This window comes from Egretta garzetta, unplaced genomic scaffold (genome assembly GCF_000687185.1).
Source record: "Egretta garzetta isolate BGI_Z169 unplaced genomic scaffold, ASM68718v1 scaffold598, whole genome shotgun sequence".
Classification (NCBI taxonomy): Eukaryota; Metazoa; Chordata; class Aves; order Pelecaniformes; family Ardeidae; genus Egretta; species Egretta garzetta.
The window spans coordinates 1756588-1778955 of record NW_009260621.1 but is presented as its reverse complement, the minus strand read 5'-3'; the positions used below and the strand labels follow the sequence as shown (position 1 = coordinate 1778955).

The 22368-nt window shown below is 38.7% G+C and overlaps 1 protein-coding gene across 1 annotated transcript in view; it reads left to right on the top strand.

Annotated features, from left to right (window-relative positions):
* The first annotated feature begins 716 nt into the window (after positions 1-716).
* The window catches only part of KIFAP3 (kinesin associated protein 3), a 66003-nt gene continuing 44351 nt past the window's right edge, over positions 717-22368 (top strand). Inside the window, 10 exon segments of the mRNA XM_009645308.2 lie at positions 717-823; positions 2058-2212; positions 3391-3446; positions 3940-4081; positions 5633-5732; positions 6491-6615; positions 7078-7176; positions 7888-8066; positions 10449-10502; positions 10505-10613. Of these exon segments, the coding sequence (XP_009643603.1) occupies positions 780-823; positions 2058-2212; positions 3391-3446; positions 3940-4081; positions 5633-5732; positions 6491-6615; positions 7078-7176; positions 7888-8066; positions 10449-10502; positions 10505-10613 (1063 nt within the window). The 5' untranslated portion in view covers positions 717-779.

Here is a 22368-nt window from a genome sequence, read left to right as displayed (position 1 = left end):
ACTCTTCCAAAATATTTGTAGCTGTAGTAAAGCAGATAGACAGACATGCTTGGTTTATACCTGTTGATGGCAGCTGTTGATCTAGTAATCCACAAAGACGATGAGGTAAAGAACAGTAGTGAAGAGGTTTGTGCTTCAGGAGAGAATAGTGAATTTGAAATTCAATTTTTTTGTAATTCTTGGTAGGTTTCTTTAACTGTTAAGATTTAGCGAAGCCTACCAAGAGAGTGTTTGAGGAAAAATTTCCTTTTGTAAATGACTACTTGTACCACTAGGTCAATGCCAGTAATGGAAGATTTTGCAATACTGGCCAAGTAACAGCGATTCAACTGGGAAATTCACCTTCTCTATGAAATGCTTCTTTTTCCTGATTGTGGTTTCTTAAGAGAGCTGGGAGACTTAGAAATCAAAAATTTGTCCTGTTTCTTCCTTACTTGACTTCTGTGACTAAGACTTGTCCAATGGCTTGGGTGTTTCTGCATGTATTAGAGGCAATACTCAAGAATATGCCACTAGCATTAAGCTTTGGTGCAGCTGTGTGAAATGAAGAAATATGGTGTGGAAGGAGGGCCATGCTTGGGTGTAGGGTCTGGATAAAACTGGAGACAGGTGCTTGTTACTGATCTATGTACTGGTATGTTTTCTGAGCTTTTTCATTTAATCAGTAATTCTTTTCTTTTTCTTCATACAGGAAGGTAAAAGGGGGCAACATAGATGTGCATCCATCTGAGAAAGCCCTCATTGTCCACTATGAAGTGGAAGCAACGATTCTGGGAGAGATGGGAGACCCCATGCTGGGGGAGCGCAAGGAATGTCAGAAAATGTAAGGTCATGGCAAGTTCTGATAGCTTTTTCAGTTCTTCACAGCGTCATAAACTCAGTAACTCAAAGCATTAACAGCCTGTAAGAAATAATGCATTCTAATCTTTACAAAACTTTGCGCTAGATTAGTGGAGGGTTTAGAAGCTAGGAAATAACATGTGCCTAGGAAAGTTTATATCTAAAATACATGTTGTAAACTGCCTGTCATCCATGTACTTTAAGATGTTTTGTAAAGAAAGAGATTATTTCCATTTTACATGATGGGAACTTGAGGTAGAGAAAAGTGAAGTGACTGGTTCCTGTAGTTGATGTTGGAGCAGGTAATACTATTGAACCTTCTGACAGCCTTATGCTCTAGCTGTTGGCTCTCCTGTTGTGTTGACCTGCCGCCCCTGCTAGTGATTTCACTACAGTATCTGCATTTCAGTTTTGCCTGGTGTTTTTCTGTTAATAGCATTAAAACATTCCCCTTTGCGAAAGTCCAGAGAACTATTGTAACTTCAGTTTCCAAGCTGCAAGTTTGGACCTTTCCTAGGTTTGTTTTATCTCTACACTGAAGTCTTTTTGAAAATTTGAGCTGAAGTGGCTACGTGTGTGAGTGCACATAGAAGAAAAAGAGAATCCTTAAATTCTCTCAAATTTTTGAAGAGATCAGAAATGTTCATCTGTTTTCAGATGAATCAGCATAACTTGCATCTGCAACGTGCTGGAATTCCTTTTTCATCCATCCTGTTGTTAATGTGTACATATTTCTTGTTGCTCAGTGCTTGTGGACCTGGCTGCAGTTCTGCCAGAACTACGGTATACTCCTGACGCTGCATCTGCAGGCACTGCAAAAGAACCTCCTTGTGTAGTCAACACCCATAGCTGTTTCTCATTTTGGATTTTTTGTGCAGTACTCCCGGCGGTCCTGTGAGGTTTTTTTGGGTGTATTGCAAATATATTAGTGGCTGTTGTGTCTAATACGGTTATAAGGGATCTGTTCATACAGCTGCATTTAGTGTTGCTGCTTGTCAGCTGATGGGCAGTTATGTTCTGTCAAATCTGTTTGACAGTTACTTGCCATTTGGAGTTGTAGAGAACCACTGCTTTGACACTACCTTTGTAAGCCACAGCACAGGCATTGAGGGTATCGGAATCGTTTCTGCTTCAAGAAATTCGTGACTGTAAAGGTAAATCAAGGGACTGAAGATGCAAACATTTAAAAACTGAAGAGACACCTATCTGTGTTGCAGCATTCGGCTAAAGAGTCTTAATGCAAATACAGACATTGCTTCCCTGGCTCGAAAGGTGGTTGAAGAATGCAAGCTCATTCACCCTTCCAAACTTGCAGAAGTAGAACAGCTGTTGTACTATCTACAGAATCGCAGAGATGCCTCAGCGGGAAAAGGTACAGGAACAAAGTAGCTTGGGACTGGTGTGCTTCTGCATTGAACAACTGCTGTGTGAGGTTTTTCCAGCGGATGTCCTAACTTGCTTGATGTACGAGTTCTTTGGCAATAGTGAGAGTGGTGTAGGTAAATCACACTTGGAAAAAATGACAACCTTGGGGCGAGGGGGGGCAGAATTATTCTATCAAAGCTTTTTTTTTTTTTTTTTTTTTTTTTTTTAAATTTAGTATTGATGCTGCTTACTGGCTGCCTTGTGCTTTAGCAGGACTTCTGCTGTTTGGTGCAGCCTCTTCAGATTGCATCTGCACTTGCAGTGACATCAAAAAACTGTATGAGGATCTTCCTAGGAAGATCTCTGTCATTGCCTGTTGCAAGGGTAGATAGCGTTCCTAGGCTGAATTTGCGCTGTCTATAAAGCTGGAGTGAGGAGTTTGAGTCTGACAAGCTTTGGTACACTGTAGCAGACAGCTTGGGGTAATTCTCTTATCTTGTCTTCTGAAGTTCCTGGTGAACAAGTTACTGAGAACAGTAATTCTCTGCTCTGATGCCAAGGCTTTTTGGTGGTCCTATTTATGTCTTAAGTTCTTAAACTTTGTGCTTAGGGGACAGTTTCATATTTAACATCCGATCCTGCATTACCTTGTGGTTAGCAAGATTTCTTACAATCATGAAATTATAAGCTTTATTCTCAAGTTGGTTTCTTATCTTTATGGGATGAGTTTAAAATAAAGATTAATGTTGTTTTAATGCTTTGATTGTAACTGCTTTGGGTGTTTTACCCTCTTATTCTTTATATATGTCTTGGTGTATCACAGGGCAGCTTTGCCACAGTGTACAAGCAGAATCAAAGCTGCTAAGGTATCTCACTGTGGAAGTGAATTTTTGTCAGTCTGGGCATGCACTAAGGTTTATTACCCTCTGTTTCCTCAGCTGACTGGGCTGTAACTAATCATTTAGACTGATGAGTCAAAAGGCATCTGAGGGTTTATTTTGTTCCCTGTGGGCTGTTCGGCTTCAGAAACCGGACATACCTTAGCTGTGTTCGTCTGACAGGTCAGCTGGACACAAAAGGACTTTGACCTTGATTTAACTAGAATGTTGGCTATGAGAATACTGGATATGTTTTTTGTCTGTGAATATGCATAACTTAACTGCAGCCATATCTTTTTCTTTATAGAAAAGAAAGAGAAGTCCAGTAAGCCAAAAGATCCACCCCCATTTGAAGGAATGGAGGTAAATATTGGTGTTAGAAGAGAAATGCAAAACCCATTTGCTTCTTAAGTAAGCAGTTATATAAGGGAGGGGGGGAGAGGAAATGCTGAATTCGGGGGTGGGGGGGTGTCCTTCTTGTTTTTTAAACAAAGAACTTGGTTTGGAAATATTGCACAATGGAATAAAAATCATCTCCATAAAGGGTAAAATATTTGACTTGCATACTTCCAACTATAGCACGCAGCAGGACAGCAAGTGCGGTCTGGAACATCGGACAGGACACAGGGAGTCATGTCTGAGCATCCTTTGTTTTTTGTAATTAAGTCTTCTCAGATTTCCTGGTGTTCATTGGCATTGATTCTGGATGTGGGTTTTTTCCTTGTATTTTATTTTTTCCTAAGATCTTAACTCAAAGCTGTGCACTCTTTTATCTCACAATTGAATAATGTTGTGATTGATTGTCTTGAATTGACATCTCTTTCTCTGTGAAACCCCTACTTATGACTGCTTTCAGATTGATGAAGTTGCCAATATCAATGACATGGATGAGTACATTGAGTTACTGTATGAGGACATTCCTGACAAGGTGCGTGGCTCTGCCCTCATCCTGCAGCTGGCTAGGAATCCCGATAATTTGGAAGAACTGCTTATCAATGGTAACTTTAAAACCCAATGATAACTTCTCTTAATGTTGTGCTGTTTATTTGTGGTGCTTTCTTCTCAGGGGAAAAGTAGTTCACCTTTAATTTGGGATTTTCTATAGTTTGCTAGGCTTTGCTTCTCAGTACTTAATAAGCTGGCTGTCAAAACCCAGTTGGATGTCTTACAAATGGATGCTTCTTAGGCTGATCTTAGGTGGGCCTAACACAGAAATCCTCCTGGCCTCAATAGGCTTCAGCTGTTTTTTTCTCATCCTAGTTATTCTGATGCTGAATTAACTTGGCATTGCTGCTGGAGACAAGAGAATCTAGAGTTGTATCCTAAAGATCAGGAAACTTGCTTTGCAAATGGGATTTGCAGACTGACATAAATATAGGTGCCCAGTTTCCAAGGGAATTAATAAATTGAATGAGGATGCATCACCAAAGTATTGTACTAGCACACCATACTCTTTTTGCTTATGGATCCATTTAAAAATCTTATCAGAAAGCATGATGTGATGTTCACATTACTGTCATTTTGTGTCTTCATACGTATGTGCTGTGCCATGTGCATTTTGAGAGTTACATCAGTATGGAATAGTATGTGTTTGTAAATACATATGTGTACATGTATATACATTCATTTCCCACTGCCCCCTCTCTTCTGCGGGGGGAAAAAACCCTTATAAGTCTGTAAAGATGTCAGACAAGCAAAAGATAAGGACAATCCAAACCAGACCTCCAAAGTGATGGTAAGTTCATGTCTTGTTAATTTAGTAATTTTTTTTTCCTTTGCCCCTTTCTCTTTCACTGGGCCCCTATACCCCCTCATTCCTCGAGTAAATGATGACTTCAGTATGTACGCTACCCATCCTGCAATGTCAGCAAGCAAGTTTATTGTAAGAATTGGAGTGGAAGGGGAACAGTAAGCCATCAAATAATGGCTTGTCCCCATGAGTTGTTGAGAATATTCTAGTGCTTGAAATTGCCAGTTGCTGCTTTTCTCATTCTGATCATGTAACATGGTGTATGTGAAGAGGGACTAGATAAGGGTAAGTGAATGGAAAAGATAAGCCAGAGGGGAAAAGTAAGCTGAAGTATGACAAGAAGAAATACAAACCAAATTATTAAGTAATACAAAGTTGCTACAGGGGGGAAAAATATATAGAAAGAAGTGAATGAAAAATGATAGTTGTCAAGGTAGAATTTAAAGGGGATTTGGAAGTGAATGTCGTGATGTTTTACGTAGGGGTCACAGTGTAGTATGGAAAATAGAGATGGCAGAGATCTTAAGCTTAGCGGTGGTTTTAAGATGACCTCAGCGTTTGGTTGCTGTTCCCTTGCATGTCACTGCCTCTTAAGGTTTGTGACTGGATGACCACCCAGGGTACTCTCTGTTTTAGTACTGTCTCCAAACAGAACTTTTGAGCAGTGTTGCATATTGCATACCTCTGAAAATCTTAATTAGAAAACTGATAGATGTAGAATAAGGTGTATTCAAATTTTGAGTCTCACAAGACAAAAGCAGGGAGGTGAAATGCTCATGTAAATCTCGTTTCATTTCAGAAACTGCCCTGGGTGCATTGGCTAGAGTGTTGAGGGAAGACTGGAAACAAAGTGTGGAACTTGCTACCAATATAATTTATATTTTCTTCTGCTTTTCAAGGTAAGTGCAGAGTCCCTGTGTATAGGGGTATCAGGAACTTCTCTCTGCTTAGTGGTTTTTCATTTATTTTCTGCACTGCACTACAAAACCTCACTGAAACACGAAAAAAAACTTGCTGAGATGGAAACACACTTGTTATAAATGACAAAATTGAGGCACAAAAAGAAATCCCACAATGAGGCAGTGTGTAGCAGAACCGGGAAGAAACTAGTAAGGATTTTTCCCATAGCTTATAGGCTGAGCTGCCACGTTTTATTTCCCTCAGCATTCCTACAGGGAAGAAACAGCATTCAAAACTGAAGCGAGTTCTTGCTCTTATTTAGGTATGACAGTGTTTCAGCATACCCTGCCTAGAAATAATTCAAATGGAATTTGCATTACAACTTCATTTTGGACCTCTATTATATTTCTAGTGAGTAGAGGGTCCTCTGAAGCACTTATAATATGAAAAGTGGGGCTGATTGGAAAATATTTTCCTTTACACATGAAAATTGGAATGTGTTTTTATTCTGACTTGGAACAACACACTGTTGCTTGTCCTTCTGCAAGTTTGGAAAAAATATTCATCTTTTTAGGAATGGGGTTTTGTTTTGAAATGATTTTCCAATAGAGAAGTGTTATAATGGGGCACAGAGTAAATACTTTTTTTAATACTTCATGTGGTGCAGTGTTGGGGCATTGCTACCATAGATGTCAAAACAGATTTGGGGTTGTTTGCATTTACTTTTCTCATCACAGGTGTTTTTTCTTCAATATAGTTTTTCTCAGTTTCATGGAATAATCACACACTACAAAATTGGAGCTCTGTGTATGAATATCATAGACCATGAATTGAAGAGACATGAGCTTTGGCAGGAAGAACTTGCTAAAAAGAAGAAAGCTGATATCCTTTTGATATGCTGGGGCAGCTTGCTGGCTTCTGACTTGTCTTGATAGCTGTTGTTGAGTTATACGAGATGAGCATACAGCAACTTGTGTGAAAGCAGTAGAATTTTCTAGAAAGTGCAGGTATGAAAAAGACCAAGAGTGAGAAGTTCGGGCTGCTGAGGAGATTAAGCTGAAGTTACTAAAACAGCACAAGAAAAAAAGTTTTATTTTTTCAGCAGTATGTCTTAGGAACATATGTGCTGACTATTAGGATGTAAGACATCCAGGACTAGGAGGAGGGAAAAAAAAAATCATGCTGTAGAGTACAGGTGTAGCAAGCTGTTGCTGAGGTAGTGTCTTTACACTGGCTGCTCCATAGGTGTCTTCCTTTTAACTGGTGATTGAATAACACCTTTGAGGACAGTAGTCATCTAGACTGTATAACTTCTATCTGAATTCCTTAACTTCTGCAATTTACTTGATGAAGATCCTGACAATCAAACCCTAAAAAAGGATTATGAGAAAACTTATAAGAAATATCAAGGGCTGGTTGTCAAGCAGGAACAGCTACTTAGAGGTACCAAATCCAAATAGCAAATTACTTCCTTGTTGGTGAACATGGGTAGAGGGTTCTGTTGAATGCTCGTTATAACTGGGATGTCTTAACCATAATGTGTGGATGAATATGGAAGAGCATTGTCAAAGAACAGGGGGAAGATGAATACTTAATCAGATTGTTTGACTGTAAGCTAATAATTTTTGAAGTGATCTGTCAATCTTGGTGGAAAAATAGCAAAAGTGATCCACTTAACTTTTTTTTGCTCATGATACTGGTTTGGGAGGAGTTGGGTATTTTGGTTTTGTACGTTTGATTTGGGTTTTTTTAACTTAGCCTAACTTAGCCTGTATCTGACTCAAGTTGAATAGCTTTCACTCTATTTCTGTTTTTGTATGAAAATACATTTCATGTTAGATTGAAATGATCTGAGGGGCAAAGCTTTCTTGGGAAGGGCTTTTAAATGGCTTTCATTAGAATTGAAAGGAAAAAAAAAAATAAAAGCTTCTAGTGATCATAATTTTTTTTTTCAAAGCCACTATCGGAATTAATCTTCTCAATGCTTTTTAAACAGGAACAAAAAGCATTCATGGTCAGTTATCTCCAAAATGCATTGGGAAGGGAGCAGAAGACTTCTGAAAGTCTTGTCTTAAGCACTTAATGTGTATAGAGACACTTGTTTAGTTCTATTGTCTTTGATCTGTTGGTATGATTTGTTTTGGACTTTGGTAGTTGCACTTTACCTGCTCCTAAATCTTGCTGAGGATACTCGCACTGAGCTGAAGATGAGAAACAAGAACATTGTCCATATGTTAGTGAAAGCACTGGACCGTGATAATTTTGAGCTGCTTATCCTGGTTGTATCTTTCTTGAAGAAACTCAGCATTTTTATGGAGAATAAAAACGATATGGTAAGGCTCGTAGCACTCTACTGCAATGTTGGAAAGGTATGGACTCTGAAAACTTTGTGTGGTTGGAGGGAAGAGGGAGACATCTCTGCCCCCACCCTAAATATCTGTAGCATCAATTATCCTATTTTGTTACTAGTAAAATGAGGGAAAGGAAAGACTTAAAACATCCAGCGGTTACATACTGCAAACATTTTTGAATAACTGTCATCCCAACAGTGAAGCTACCTCAAAATATGATACGTGAAATTCCAAATTTTGAAGACAACACCCCAAAGTGTTGTCATACCTCCACTTCTGGAGATGCCCATGACCCTTCCCCCAAACTAGACTCTTTTGACAACATAGTATTGTCTCTGCCACGTATTGTCTTGGAAAGAGAGGTAGTTATCCTTTTTCACTTTGCTAGGCTAGATTACTTATTTCCTATGTCAGCTTGGTCTTCAAAGGCACCTTGCAACTGTTCCTTCATGCTGCTAGTAGCTCCCAAGAACTGGAGGCAGTGTTATTTATTCATAAGCTTCTTTTTAGGTGAAGTCTCAAACTTCTGAAATTGTAGCATATTTTTTTGTGACTTTTTAAGCTGTAGCCAAGTATCTCCTTTACTGATTTCCCAATGGCTTTTAGTAGATACTTGCCTTCACTTCTGTGCCTTTATGCCAGTTTGTTAAACAAAAATGATAAATTTTCCTTATCCAAGAGGTAATCTGAGATTAGTGTTACACTTTGATTGTGAGATAAAAAGGTCTGTGTAAGTGCAATAGAAAATTAATTGCATTTTTGTTACTGGAACAATCATTCGTATGTGTATGTGCTGAACACTGCAGACGAGAGGTATCTCCCTTATTTATATAGGGGTATCCTATTTCTTAACAAGTCAGACACCAAGCATGCATATTTGGGGGAATGTAGAATGTTTATCAGGTGGTTGGTCATTGATTTAGTTTATACTTGTGTAGTGCCCTGAAGGGCTTTATTAGGAGAATAAGGATTAGCTCTCCAGCCCGCTGATTCGCTGGCAGGCTTTCCACATTCTGTTTGATTTAGTGGAAAGACAAATGAAACAAAATTATTGAATTTATTTTATTGCAGAGTGTTTTAACAATTTTGAAAAGACTTTTTAAAAGGTTTCTATGCTTCAGGTCAGCTGTCTGTTTGAGCATTTTTTTATTGATAATGAAGAGGATACGTTTTTCTCCACAGTATTATTAAGGAAAGCTACTAATGAAGGAGAAAGTGTTCTAATATTTATATCGGGCAATAACACAAAAACGTCGAAGGCAAAATTAACCAAGATTAGTTGTGCAATGCCTGATTCTAAGTAAAACTTAATAATCCACATATATTTATAGCACATTCTTTCCTTTGGTATTCAAGTGCCATATTAAATTCGAAGCAGTGAAGTAGGAGTTCTTGCTATCTGATTGGTTTTGATCAAGGTATCCAGTCAGTTGTTTGATTATTACTCTATGCCATGTGGGGAGAGCTGTAGTTTCTTTTCTCAGTATTCATTCTGTGTGTATTTATAACTGGAAGGCTAGTTACATACACGCAAAAGCTTGAAGAATACAGAGTAATTTTATGTGCCTCCTTCTGGCCAAAGAAGATTCTGGGAAACAAAGTATGCATTTAAAAGATTATGTCAAATAAAAGCAGAGAAATGTTGCTTAAAAGATGACAAAAACTTTCTGAAATTTTGCCAGTCAATGCTCAGATGTCTTTTCTGGCTGGTAAAGTGAACATGATCTCAGGAACTGATACCACTTCTCAGTTCCTGGATTCCACTTTTTAATTTGAAAGTGATACGTGTTTCAAGATTACTTTCATGATTTTATTAAATGAATGTACAGGATGGCGTGCCTCTTCTGAGAGCACATGCGAAGTTCTGTTTAGGGGTTCATTTGAAATTCAAAATGAAAGGTCTCAAATTCTTTTTGGATGCTAGTTATCTGTCTTTCTTGGTTGGGTATCTCTTCGACTGTAATGTCAGTTGCTCTAGGGTTGCTTGTGTTTAAGTTTAAATAAGTTCCCCAGTCTGTCTGTCATTCCTTCACCTGTCCCCCCCCCAGTCTTGCAAGTGATGTCTTGGCCACATTCTTGCAGTATTCCAACTGTGAGGAGTATTTCCAAGTCATCTGAACTGTTCGGTTCAAAAACTTTTTTAATCAACATTACGCAGTAACTCAATCTAGAAGACCTTGACCACAAAGACATAAGCAAAGCTGCTTCAGATGAAAATGCATTGACAGTCACTATTATGGTACAAATTGGATATGTATTTGCATATGCATGTGTGTGAATATGTAATATACTGAGAGGGCTTTTACATTGAAGACAAAGCTAAGTTTGGATGGTTTATGGATTTTTCTTATTCTTGATATACAGGTTGAAATGGATATTGTTGAAAAACTTGTGAAAATGGTACCCTGTGAACATGAAGTTTTTTGCTGAACATCACTCTTCGACTCTTACTAAATCTCTCCTTTGACACAGGCCTGAGAAATAAAATGGTACAAGTTGGTCTGCTTCCCAAACTTACTGCACTTCTAGGTATGTTTTTTGTTCTAACATAGACACTTCAGCGGGGATAGTGAAGCTGTTTGCATCATGATATAGTGTGCATAAATGTTGCTATGTCACTTTTGTCTTTGCCAAAGAACTTCCTCACTATTCCCAACTTTTTATCATTCAAATCATCTTCTCAGATGCAGGTGTAAATGGAAATTTAAAATAATGTGGTACCCAATAGATTTATTCCTAGAATGTCTTAAACTGTTGAATGAGTCTTCTGGTCTTTAAAAATAACATAACTACCTGAAAACCGTGTGAGCTGACACATGGGTGATGCTTGTAATTTTGGGGGAGTGCATAGGAAAAATAGTCAGCAACTTCATGGAGCTTAGCTGATGAAGAGGATACCAACTATCTCTGTTTTTTTTTGGTTTTTTGTTTTTTTTTTTTTTTATGGAGCTTGATATACCTGCTGCCTCTTGTTATCTTAAGGGTCCAGCCAGATAGAGAGATCAGAAATTTCCCAGCTTTGTCAGCTTCTGCTTGAGGCTGTACTGACCTCTAGACTTTCAGCTTGATAATCTGTAATTTTTGTAAGTTCATCTGAGTACTTCAGATACAAGTGAAACTTGTTGTTGTCCATAGGGGAAAGACACGGAGACATAAGAAGTTTGGAAAAAGCAGAGGATTGTCTGATTTGATCATTGTTTTATGCTGGAGTTCTCAGGAGGGAGTTTTTATTGCTCCTTGTGTGTTCTTTGGCTGATACTATCTAGAGGCCACTCTGGTAGATATACTAAATGTTTAGCAGGATTTGGCCATAAGAATTTCTGAGCGCTCATTTTTAAGTGAGAGCTGAGGATCTTGTGTTGTGGAGCCCTAAATGTGTGAAATACTGATGCAAGATATTGTTAAAGCTTCCTGAGATATGTTGGGTTTGGGATGAACTAAGTCCAGTGCAGCTGGTGTATCCAGATGTGATGGAACAAGTGGAATGCAATGGTGAATCTATGAGCTTTCTCCCCTAGTTTTGTATAGTCTCTTAAAATTGTTTACCTTCTTAATTTTACATTCAACCTCAACATGGCCTTATTGCTGTTTAGTATACAAGTTAATACCATGAAAACTTACACTGCTTTGGAAACCTTAATCCTGTCAGTGATTAATGTAACAGCTACCTGATCTATCCTGGAATGCCTCAGATCTTTTTATGCTTTCTCTCCCACAGCCATGTTTGCACTTGATATCCTCCTTTGGGCTGAGCTAGGAGGAAGAAGAAAAATGGCATTTGGAATCCTCTTCTTTATGCTTTTCTTTTCCTCAAGACAATGTTATTTGGCAGTAAACCCAAGAAGTGGAAGCTGGTCAGGAAATATATTTTCTCTCTTTTGAGAGAGGATCTTGCTAGGTAGTTTCGTTCAGCTTGGATTGTAAGCTTTTTGGAGTAGCAACTTGTCTCTTTCTTTTGTTTGCACAGCAGCTAGCACTGTGGTCTAAGGCTGGGGTTTCTGGGTTCTTGTCACCCCCAACCAATGTCATGACACAAATCCTTGAGAAGCCCCTGCTCCCAGAAATTCCCCATTTAATATTAGAGTCAGATTAAACTCATCAGTTAAGTATCTGCTTTCTAGTGTTTGATTCTAATGTGGAGAGGAGAATTTATTTTCAAATACCATTCTCTTAGACTGCTAAGTAGGCCTGTGCGGCAGGCTTTTAGCTCAGAAGAACTGGCTGCTAAAATTGCAGTCTGTTCCTGAAGTGGCTGTTAGGGTAATCTACAGCAAGTTCTACTAGTACTTCCAGAAGCTTCACTGTCTGTTTGGCTCCATGGGTGGTCAATCTTTCCTTAACTTGGACGTGTTTGACCCTTTCTTTTTTTTCTTTTTTCCTTTTTTTTTTTTTTTTTTTTTTCCCAGAGAGGCATGTGCTGTTTGCCCTAGCTCTTCCCTGTAGAATTGCTTGATACTTTGCAATATGCTAGTTAGAAAATGTAGGTACAAATACTCTCTATTACTTTACTTGTTTCTTAAGCCAGACCTGTGATTTGTGGTGATCAAATAATTCTCAAATACATCCCTTTGTGTATCATATCTCAGGGAAGACCGCAACCTTAATAATAAAATAATCATGTGCCAGATGCCCCTCTTAGACAGGTTACTTGGGTATTAAACACACATTATTCAAGTCAGTACCCTTCAGCTTACATTTGCAGGTCACCTTAAAGTGCTAACACACCTCAACAGCTGTTGACAAGTTACCATGCAGCTCCTAATGCCAAGAGGTCAAGTTTGTTGACTTGGCCTACTGAAATTTAACATTTGTGCATGCTGTGCCTTTGAGACTTTAGCACTGGGTTTGAGATGAGTATAAATTAAGTGTAGTAGGTGTTTAAGTGGAGAGTTGAGATTGCGAAGAATTAAAGGACAGGATTTGTCAGGCAGCAGTTTAGTGCTGAGCACTGAGGTGGCTGCAGTCTGCAGTTCTGGAGGAAGTGCTGCTTTCCCAAGGGACACTTAGTGGCTTGGGAGCAGGAAGGCTCTAAATGTGGGTGGAGGCTGGAAGCAGAAAGGATGGACTGACTTCAACTGAGCTATCAAAGGAATGGCATGGATATGTTGGAGAAGGATTATCTTCTTTCTTTCCAGTGTTGAGGCTGCTGTTGAAAGCATGGACATGAGAAATTCTGCTTAGTCTTGGTTTTCATTTTAATTAGCCTTTTCTTTTTAATAGTGCCAATGCCTGCTTCCCCATGTAGCTTTGCCAGTCAACACCACTTGTTAGTTTTCACGGCTTCTCTTCACAAGTCTGAAGTATTGTATATGACAAGACTCCTCTTGCTCCCTCCAGGCACCCAAGTTAATCAACTACAGCTGATCTTTGTTATGCTCTGAATCTCAAAGAACTGGGTGCAGCTGAGGGAAATTTGGCCTCAGACTTGAGATCAGAAGCTGGAGCAGAGCTGTGGAGGCTTATGAGATATAGCCTGCTGTATTGAGGTTTTTCTGTAAACAAGTTACTTGAAGAGGTATGAAAAGAGATTTTGTTGATCTGTGTGACTTCAGTTCTTTAAGAAAATCTTGTAATTGTTGAGTCACTAGGGCCTTGTTTAGTACTGGTGGCTTTGCTTTAATATTTAGAAATTATATTTACAGCGTGATCTTTTTTATGCATTCTCTGTGAATGCTTTATGTGCCAGTATATTTGAAGTATGGCTTCAGTGGATTAAGGTGAGGATTCATGTGAACTCACTAAGTGGTTTAAACTAGACGTTTGCTGAAATGTGGAAAACACAGATTCAGTGCCCTCTAATCATCACCTCAGAAGGAAAGACCAAAGCAGCATGCCATAGAACATTCCGTGGAGGTTTGATTCACTCTTATAGTGCTCTCATTTTGCTTTGCATGGCATAATTCGAGTGAAGTGGAGTAGGAGGGACTTGCTCCAAATACAGTAGAGTTCAGTGGTTAGTGTATTTGCTTGTGGAAAGTATTCTCACTGAAAGGGGGAAACATACAGTTGAACTTTAAGAGAACTGATTCAGATTCTTCCTTTATCCCTGTGGATGCTCTTCCGCTGTTGGACAGAAGGGAAATGTTACCCTTTTTCATAATCCTTCCCCTGGATGTGTGTTGGTTTCTAAAGTAAATGCCCTGGCAGCAAACAGAAGAAAACATTGTCTGCAAGGAAGAATAAAAAAACCTCACTTCTTGTTTGGACCAAATCCACTTTGTTTTTCAGTTAACGGGCCAAACCAAATACAAAATTTTTAGTACAGCTCTCTTAAATATACGCACAGCTTGTGATTCACATTCTTCTAATAAGGGTGCTATTTTGTGCTATGTCTGAGTGGTTTCTTAGCCTTTGTGAAGTGAGACAAATAGCTCTCCATTCTCTGTGAGAACAGCAGGCAGTTTGTACAGCAGAACCATCTGAGTGCTGCTGTGTGTGTTATGGCAGGCTGCAAACTCTTCTTGGTGGACCCCTGTTCAGAAGGAGCTCCTGGCAGTATGTGGGTGTAGCAGGCAGTACTGGGGTTTCTGTGTCCACACATGAGTGAGTTACTCCTCTCAAAAGATATAAAGGATAGGGAATAGTGAGGGAAGCTGTTAATATGGGAACTGTGTTACTGCTCAAAGAGTAAAAGGAGTAGGTCTGGCTGCATGCAGGGAGCAAACTTTTTTTTTATATGATGTGTGCCTTCATCCCTTTGAGCTTAGGTGTACTGAATGCATTTTGTCTTGAAATGCCATTTTCTTTTAATTCACTTCCCAGTGCAAGCCATACTTAAAGAATGAAAACCCATTATGCTTGGAAGTCAGACTAAAGTATCTCTTCTTGGTTGCTCAAACTTACTAGCTGCTTTTAAAAATCAAGGTCTGATTGAACACAGGTGAGCTGAAAAGTGGGTGGGTCAAAAATAGTACCAGTTGCAAATCGGATCCAAATGGGACATGGAGTACAGAAGGGTTGTGCATATGGCTGTGAAAGTGTTAGAGTAGTGCCAAGGTGTTCAATCTCAAAAAGATTTTAGGTGGTGATGAACATCTTGGGTGATGTCTCCAGTACAGATTACAGTGACTGGAAGAAAACTGGCTTTGTGGATTTTTATTCAGACAAGTAGATGAGTGTTTGTTATACAACACTCTGAAGTACAGTATGATCAGTCCCAAGTAGCAATAGTATAGTTTTGCCAGTCACAGTATGTATCGAGCTTATAAGCCTTATTAATGAGAGCATCCTGGCCTGATGCTCTTAACTTGTTGGTGTTCCAAGTGTTAGTATCAGTGCACTGAGAAGTAGCCACCTGATTTTACATAGAAGTCTAAGGGCTGTGCAATATTTTGAAAATATTTACTGAAGTAGGTCAAACTTTTCTATTATGAGTTCTTTATTTAAGCTGGAGACAGCCAGAGTGAAGGGTGACTTTGATTTAGTGCTCACTGAAGAGTGTCTCTTCACTAGGTTTGTTGATAAAACTTTTGAGAGTTTTATTATCTAAAATCTTTTCTGGAAACTGTGAAATTCCTCTGATCTGATATTTTTCTGTCTGATATTTTTCTGTTCTTTACAAGTTAGGTTTAATGAGCAATCAAAGAATTGCCAAACAGTCGTGTGTTGGGTTTCTTAACAATCAAGTCTTGATATGGTATGTAGCCAAGCTGGATTATATGTTGACTGCTGTTTAAAAACTCAAGAAGTACTTTGCTCTCTAATTAACGGAGTGCTGTGGGTTTTTAATGTTCTATTCCCTTTATGAAAGTTTCTTTTAAGAAGGCTTGAAGTAGATGTGTTCTCTTTATGAGTTCACTTGGCCTTTTTGTAATGAACTTATTATGGAGCTTCACACATCTGTTGAAAAATGGAGCTTCTTATAGGCTACTGCAGTGTTTTTTCTGACTTTAATAGGCCTCATTTATCCTATAAAGAAACATACATTTTCTTACCTGATCAAGTGAGCAAACAATAGGGGTCAGATGTGGCAAAGACCCTAACAAAAAGCACATGTCCAGCCATCAGGGTGAGGTAAAGTCATATCGGGATTGCTTGAAGTTATTAATGGCAGTAAAATTTATGCTTCCTCCTGTTTTCCCAATTAAATTGAGAAACCTTTTTTTCCTAAGGCGGCTCTGCAGCAGCTGGTTCCAATACTTGTTGTGTGAATATTGCCTGGGGTGTCTCCCATTCCTTTATAGTAGAGGCTGGCTGAAGCACATTAAGTAACAGTTCAACTACAGGGACCAGTCTGTTGGAAAGCGGTAATTATTAAGGGATTTATTTTAATGGTAGTTTTTTATCATTTGTGGTGAGTATGGCCAAGGCTTAAAAAAAAAAAACCCCAACCCACAGCAACAAACAAACAAGAAACACACCAAAAGAAACATAAACCAAAAACATCACTTACCATTCAACTTCTAAATCCTTATTAAAAGTGCAAATAAACCTAGCATGTCTAACTGACTTAAGGAGAGTGTTGGGTACACAATGTGTCTTAGGACCCAGCACTTATTTAGATACCTTAACTATGGAGTAGACAGCAAACTTTATTAAAGAAAAATTGACTTCTGATGTTGAGAAATATAGAACTCAGAGGGACATCAGCATCACTAATACTGTGCTTGAAGCAGAAATAGAATCCCAGCTAACTTTAAGGTAAAAGCCTTCACTATAACCCTTCTTTGTGCTACTGGTAAATGGTAGTAGCCAGCAGGTTGAGGGGGGTTATCCTCCCCCTCTACTCTGCCCTGGTGAGACCCCACCTGGAGTACTGTGTCTAGTTCTGGGCTCCCCGGTTCAAGAAAGATGAGGAATTCCTAGAGAGAGTCCAGAGGAGGTCAACAAAGATGATTAGGGGACTGGAGCATCTCCCCTATGAGGAGAGGCCTCAGCCAAGAGCTGGGCTTGTTCAGCCTGAAGAAGAGAAGACTGAGAGGGGACCTCATCGACACATACAAGTATCTCAAGGGTGGATGTCACGAGGACGGAGCCAGACTCTTCTCAGTGGTGCCCAGCGACAGGACAAGGGGCAATGGGTACAAATTGAAACATATGAGGTTTCAGTTGAATATGCAGAAGAACTTCTTCACTTTGAGGGTGACGGAGCACTGGAACAGGCTGCCCAGGGGGGTTGTGGAATATCCTTCTCCGGAGATATTCAAAGCCCGCCTGGACGATGTCCTGTGCAACCTGCAGGTGAGCCTGCTTTAGCAGCGGGGTTGGACTGGATGATCTCTCGAGGTCCCTTCCAACCCTTGCCATTCTGTGATCAGGAAAAAATAACTGAGGTTCATAACGTCATATTTTTATATAAGCTTACAAGTTTTTGAAGTCTGTCTAAGATTTTTCTGACTCCTTTAACACTGTCCAGAGTTGGAAACAGTGTTTTTCCATTTCGTACTTTTACAGGTGGATCCTTGCTAATCTGAACACTCAGCCTTTGACTGTTTGGGTGAGTGAAAGCTCATTGTTGTGGTGTGCCACTCACAAGTGCACATGTGTATTTAGCTGTATTATTAGCTTTTTTTAAGAGGATAACTTGGCATAACACAGGAAACTAACTTCATGAGTGTTGACTGAAAATAGAAATGCTTGTGGCAGCAGCAAGGGCAGGAGTGGAGAGGTGGCAGCAATCTAAAGATGAGGACCTGAGTTGTTGGAAATTCTCTAAACTGATGAATAGGAAGGAGCCAGTATTTCTACTGTGGAGCTCACAATAAGTGACTGCATAATTAACTGAATTCTTTTAATTGTTTCTTTGCATGTTGCAAGAGCTAAGTAATACGCGTAAAAAGTAAGTCTAGTCTTCTATGTGAACTGTTGACATCTGAAAGCTCTACAGGGCATAACTGGATGACTAAAGCACGACAGAACAGAAACAACCAGCTCTAGTTTCTTGGAAAATATCAGTAAAGAAGGGGCGGGGCACTTCTGCTAGTCTTCCTAATCTATAGTAAAATCTTCGTAAAGCTTGTATGAGGACCAAAGTAGAAAAGAGGGGATCATCTTTTTCAGAGCTCTTGTGAAGCCTGCAGGCAGAAGGATGTTCTCAAAGGATCATGTGGAACAATTTCGCAGATGTAGTAGTCCCATAGATTCTGAGACTTTTACAGGTTCAGGCGTAAGGAGGAAGGTTACAGTCTGCTTTCCCTTTTGGAAATGTGGAAACATCTTAAGTCATGAGTTTCTGCTGTTTGTCTAAGAGTTTCTCAGATGATCTACTCCAGTGCAGAAGACCAACTGCAGATTCCCCATGTCTGCAGTTGCTAAGATGAGAAGTCCTTTGTCAGTTGATAGTATTATCTTCAGACTGTTTGAGGTGATGGGGGAAGACGTATCCTAACATAAATTTATTGGACTATAGTGAGTATAGTGCTCGTTTATACAATCTATTTCTGCTTCTTTGGTCTCTGACATATACAGATGCTTTGCAGGATGAGTTATAATTTTACATGTTTGAGTAGTCTTACTGTGTAAAGCAAAGCTTTCTTCGTGAACCCGGGGTCTCAAATATCTCTCTATTCTTTTTGGAAAAGCTATTAGATCTCTCAGAAAAGAGAAGTAGCTTTATCTTCTTCCTTCAGTGATAATACTATTGCCTCCTGTTTTCTGTCTAACCTGAACTTCTAACAGATTTATCTCTGGTTTTTGCAGTATGGAATATTAAAACCAATCATACTACTTCGTGAATTCATGAGTTCAAGTACGATTGGTTGTAGGACATACTAAATAAAATATTTTTTTTTTCTGTAGGAAGATCAAGCCTTAAGAAAGGACAGCTCTGAATTTAGCAGTATGTTGTCTCCCCAGTGGCCATGCTTTGTGGTCTTTTACAAGTAGCAATACTGCAGTGAGGTGTTTACTGTATATTTTTAGTCTGTCTCGCATAGAGTTCTAGGCAAAGAAATTGAGCCAGGGGCTCCAGATGTGCATCTTCATTTTTGTCTGTAGCTGTAACATTACATACCTCAACCTAAATTAGTCATTTATTAGTCCTTTGGCTTAGAAATCATCATTATACTTCCTTTTTTTGTTTCCTAGAAAAAAAATTTTATCCAATGTTTCACATGTGGCATGTACTGAGTTCTTTTGGGGAAGGAAAGAAAACCAAACCCAACCATAGTAAAACCAGGGGTTTAAGTTAGGCTTATGGTATGAAGCCAGTTTTAAATAACATAAGGGTGGCACGAGAGGGGTTATTAGTGTGTAATTAATATCATAATGTATTATTTACAATGCCTAGTCTCCTTGAGTATGAGCAGATCTGAAAATTCTTTCAGGTTCTCTTGATAAAATAAACTGATATATCCAACGTGATTTATATTTACATATGTAAATCAAACCAATATGTGTCTAAGCCACACATGGAGTAACTTAGCCCAACTGTTTCAGAGCTGGTTGCAAGGAATAAAGTGGGATAGAGGTAAGCAGAGATACCTTTCTACCACTTTATTCCTAAGGTCACTGCTAATTATGATACACATGAATAAACTTGATTGCAGTGTTTTCTGACAGCAGTGTGAGACAGTATATAGAATTGATACTCAGTTTGTGACATTCTTACCCATCTAGATTTCTTATTTGCTGAATTTTGCAGCAGATTTGACTTGAGAGTATCAGAGTTTGAAACTGAAATAAAAGATTCACTCTGCCATTTTAATAGGTATTTACCTTCATTTGTGTTCTGGTTTTGATTTTAGTGCAGTTAATGTTTTACACATGAGTTGGGTAGGGTGTATTTCATATCTAATGTGGAGACATTGATCATTCCATTAGAACTGATGGCTACTTGAATTACTGATAGTGTTACACTTGAATAATTTAGTCCATAATTTATATTCTCATATTTACATTAGCATTTGAAAGCTGAATGCTGCTACTACAACTCAAATTGGCATTTCAGTTTTACAGCTGTAGGGTTTCTTTTTTGTTATCATGGAGCTAATGGAGGATTTTTTCATTTTAAGCTCACAAACTCAACCAAAATGTAGGACCTGATCTCGTGATCAAAAAATTGTATTTTTTTCTTTAGCTTCTGCTGCTAGTACTATTTAGATCTTTTAACCTTAGTAAGAACTAGACATGGAATTCAGGCATTGGTCCACAGAACTGGCACATGGCTTCTTATTAATGTTCAAAGGCTAAAAATCTGAAGCCATTTTGAACTCAGAACCCATCATGTATTTATTTCCCTCTCTAATTTGCAGAAAACTAGTTGTGAAAACAGCCCGAGGGACCTGATATTTTTCCATCCCAGCTGCTCCAGCTGAACTACAGCTGCAAAAAAAATCTAAGTATTGTTTCTATAAACTGTTGAGTGTATTTTATAACACAGTAATTCCCACAAAATCAGTAACTGCAGTTAATGACCGGTTTGTTAAGGCATTAACTGCACTCAGCTGGGAATGACCAATTTCTCTGGAATGGCTGTATAAGAACTAAGGATAATTCAGTAACACTTTCAAATAATTATTTGGTTAATTAATGGTAAATTCTTGTGGAAATCCTATCAAAGTGCTCATGACCCCCACATTTAATGTCCAATGAGTTCATTGTGATTCATGTTTTATTGCCATAAATACCAGAAGAATCCATAATGACTAGGCCATTATTTTCCAGGGCTGCCCTTACTGCTTTAGGCCATTTGGCTATTCCACCTTCAGTCATAAAAAGCTTGATGCTCAAAACTACCAGCATTTGTAGGCCACAATTTTCTGGCACCCCACCAAAACTTTGGTGATTTTTATAAACACGTTTGGCAGAGATCTTTTTTTTTTTTCTTTTCTTTCTTTTGCTTTTTCTGGTTAGGGGAATAATTCATGCCTACTGTACCAAGTCATAAGGAAGCCTTTCTTGCAGTGTCTGCTTTTTCATGTGTGGCCTTCAGTAGTGGTCAAAAATAGCAGAAAAGCTATCACTTCCATGCTTTGGAAAGCTGTTCTCCAGCCAGGTACTGGGCAGGGTTTGAAATCTTTACAGCCAAGTCTCTTAAACGATATTGACTTGGGGCTTTATTCATTAGCATTCAGATGACTGTAAAATAATTTAAAAAAAAAAAAAAGTAATCTTGGTACTGGCATGTTCAAATAATAGTCAATAGCTGCCAGTTCGTATTTTTGGGAGTGAAGCCCCTATGTAAAAGGATGGCAATTGGCCTGTTGGTGGATTTTTCAGTCTGTCGCTTCTTAATCTTAGCCTGCAAGATGATGCTTAGTGTTTAAAACACTGTAACTCTTGAATCTGTTCTCTTCCTAATCTTAGACAAACTAGTTATGCACGGTTTCCAGTCAGCTTTCCAATAGCCTGTATGCTTCCTAATTGAGCGTGAGATTAACAATTGCATTAAATCATGCTGGCTGTTCTTAAAAACAACCACCTCCTCTTGATTCCGTGGATCATGAGTTGCCACTGTTCTGCATGAGAACTGAAAAAAGTCAGGAGGTTGTGCTTTTTCTCCACTGAAGTGCTTCCATAGGGAAAGTGGATCAGCCTGAAATTCTGTCCTTTCTGGGAAATAAAAATGAAATGAAATTTAATGCATACACCTTTAAATATGTAAAAACTGTTTTATCTGCTCAGTCTTTTCTTTTTACTTCAGTTCAGTAGTTTATTTTCATCTCCAGGTTAATAGAATTCAGGTTTTTTTTTTCCCATTTATTCACAATTGAAAAATATTTCCATGTTGAGCCTGTGAGTTACATCATTCTTGTGGACTGCCTACCAGTTCATACCCACTGAAGGTCTGGTCCAACTTCACTCTAGTTTGTTTTTCCTGTTACTGTTCTGGGGAAGCCATCTTTCCTCCATATTATACTGGCTTACCTTTTACTTCACATAGTGTTTCCTGCATTATCTAGCAAAGTGTAATTGTAATTTGAGTCTAAAATTTGAGTCTTGATGTTTTGAGTCTTAAATGGAGGCATGGAAAGAAGTGTTAAGAGCAGTGTAAACACCTCTTTCTTCCTAGCCCCATGAAATTTGAGGGCATAATTTACTCTTTACATTTTTATATTTGCTTAAGAGAAGCCTTTTGCTGCATGTATGGCAAGGTTTTTTTCATGTAATTGTTGGATTTATGTCACTACAAGTGAATATGTAGGTAGGATGACCAGTCATAAGAGAAGCACAAAAGATAATGAACATTTAATTTTGTTTGCTTAAAACAGAATGGGTATGCTTTAGCAACTATAGTACTGTCTGTGCTCTTATTTTAATAGCCAGAGTAGCTTTGAAAGTTGGGCATTATCCTTTCTCCAGCTGTTAAGGATTTTTTCAAACAGGTAAGAATCCAGAAGGATCT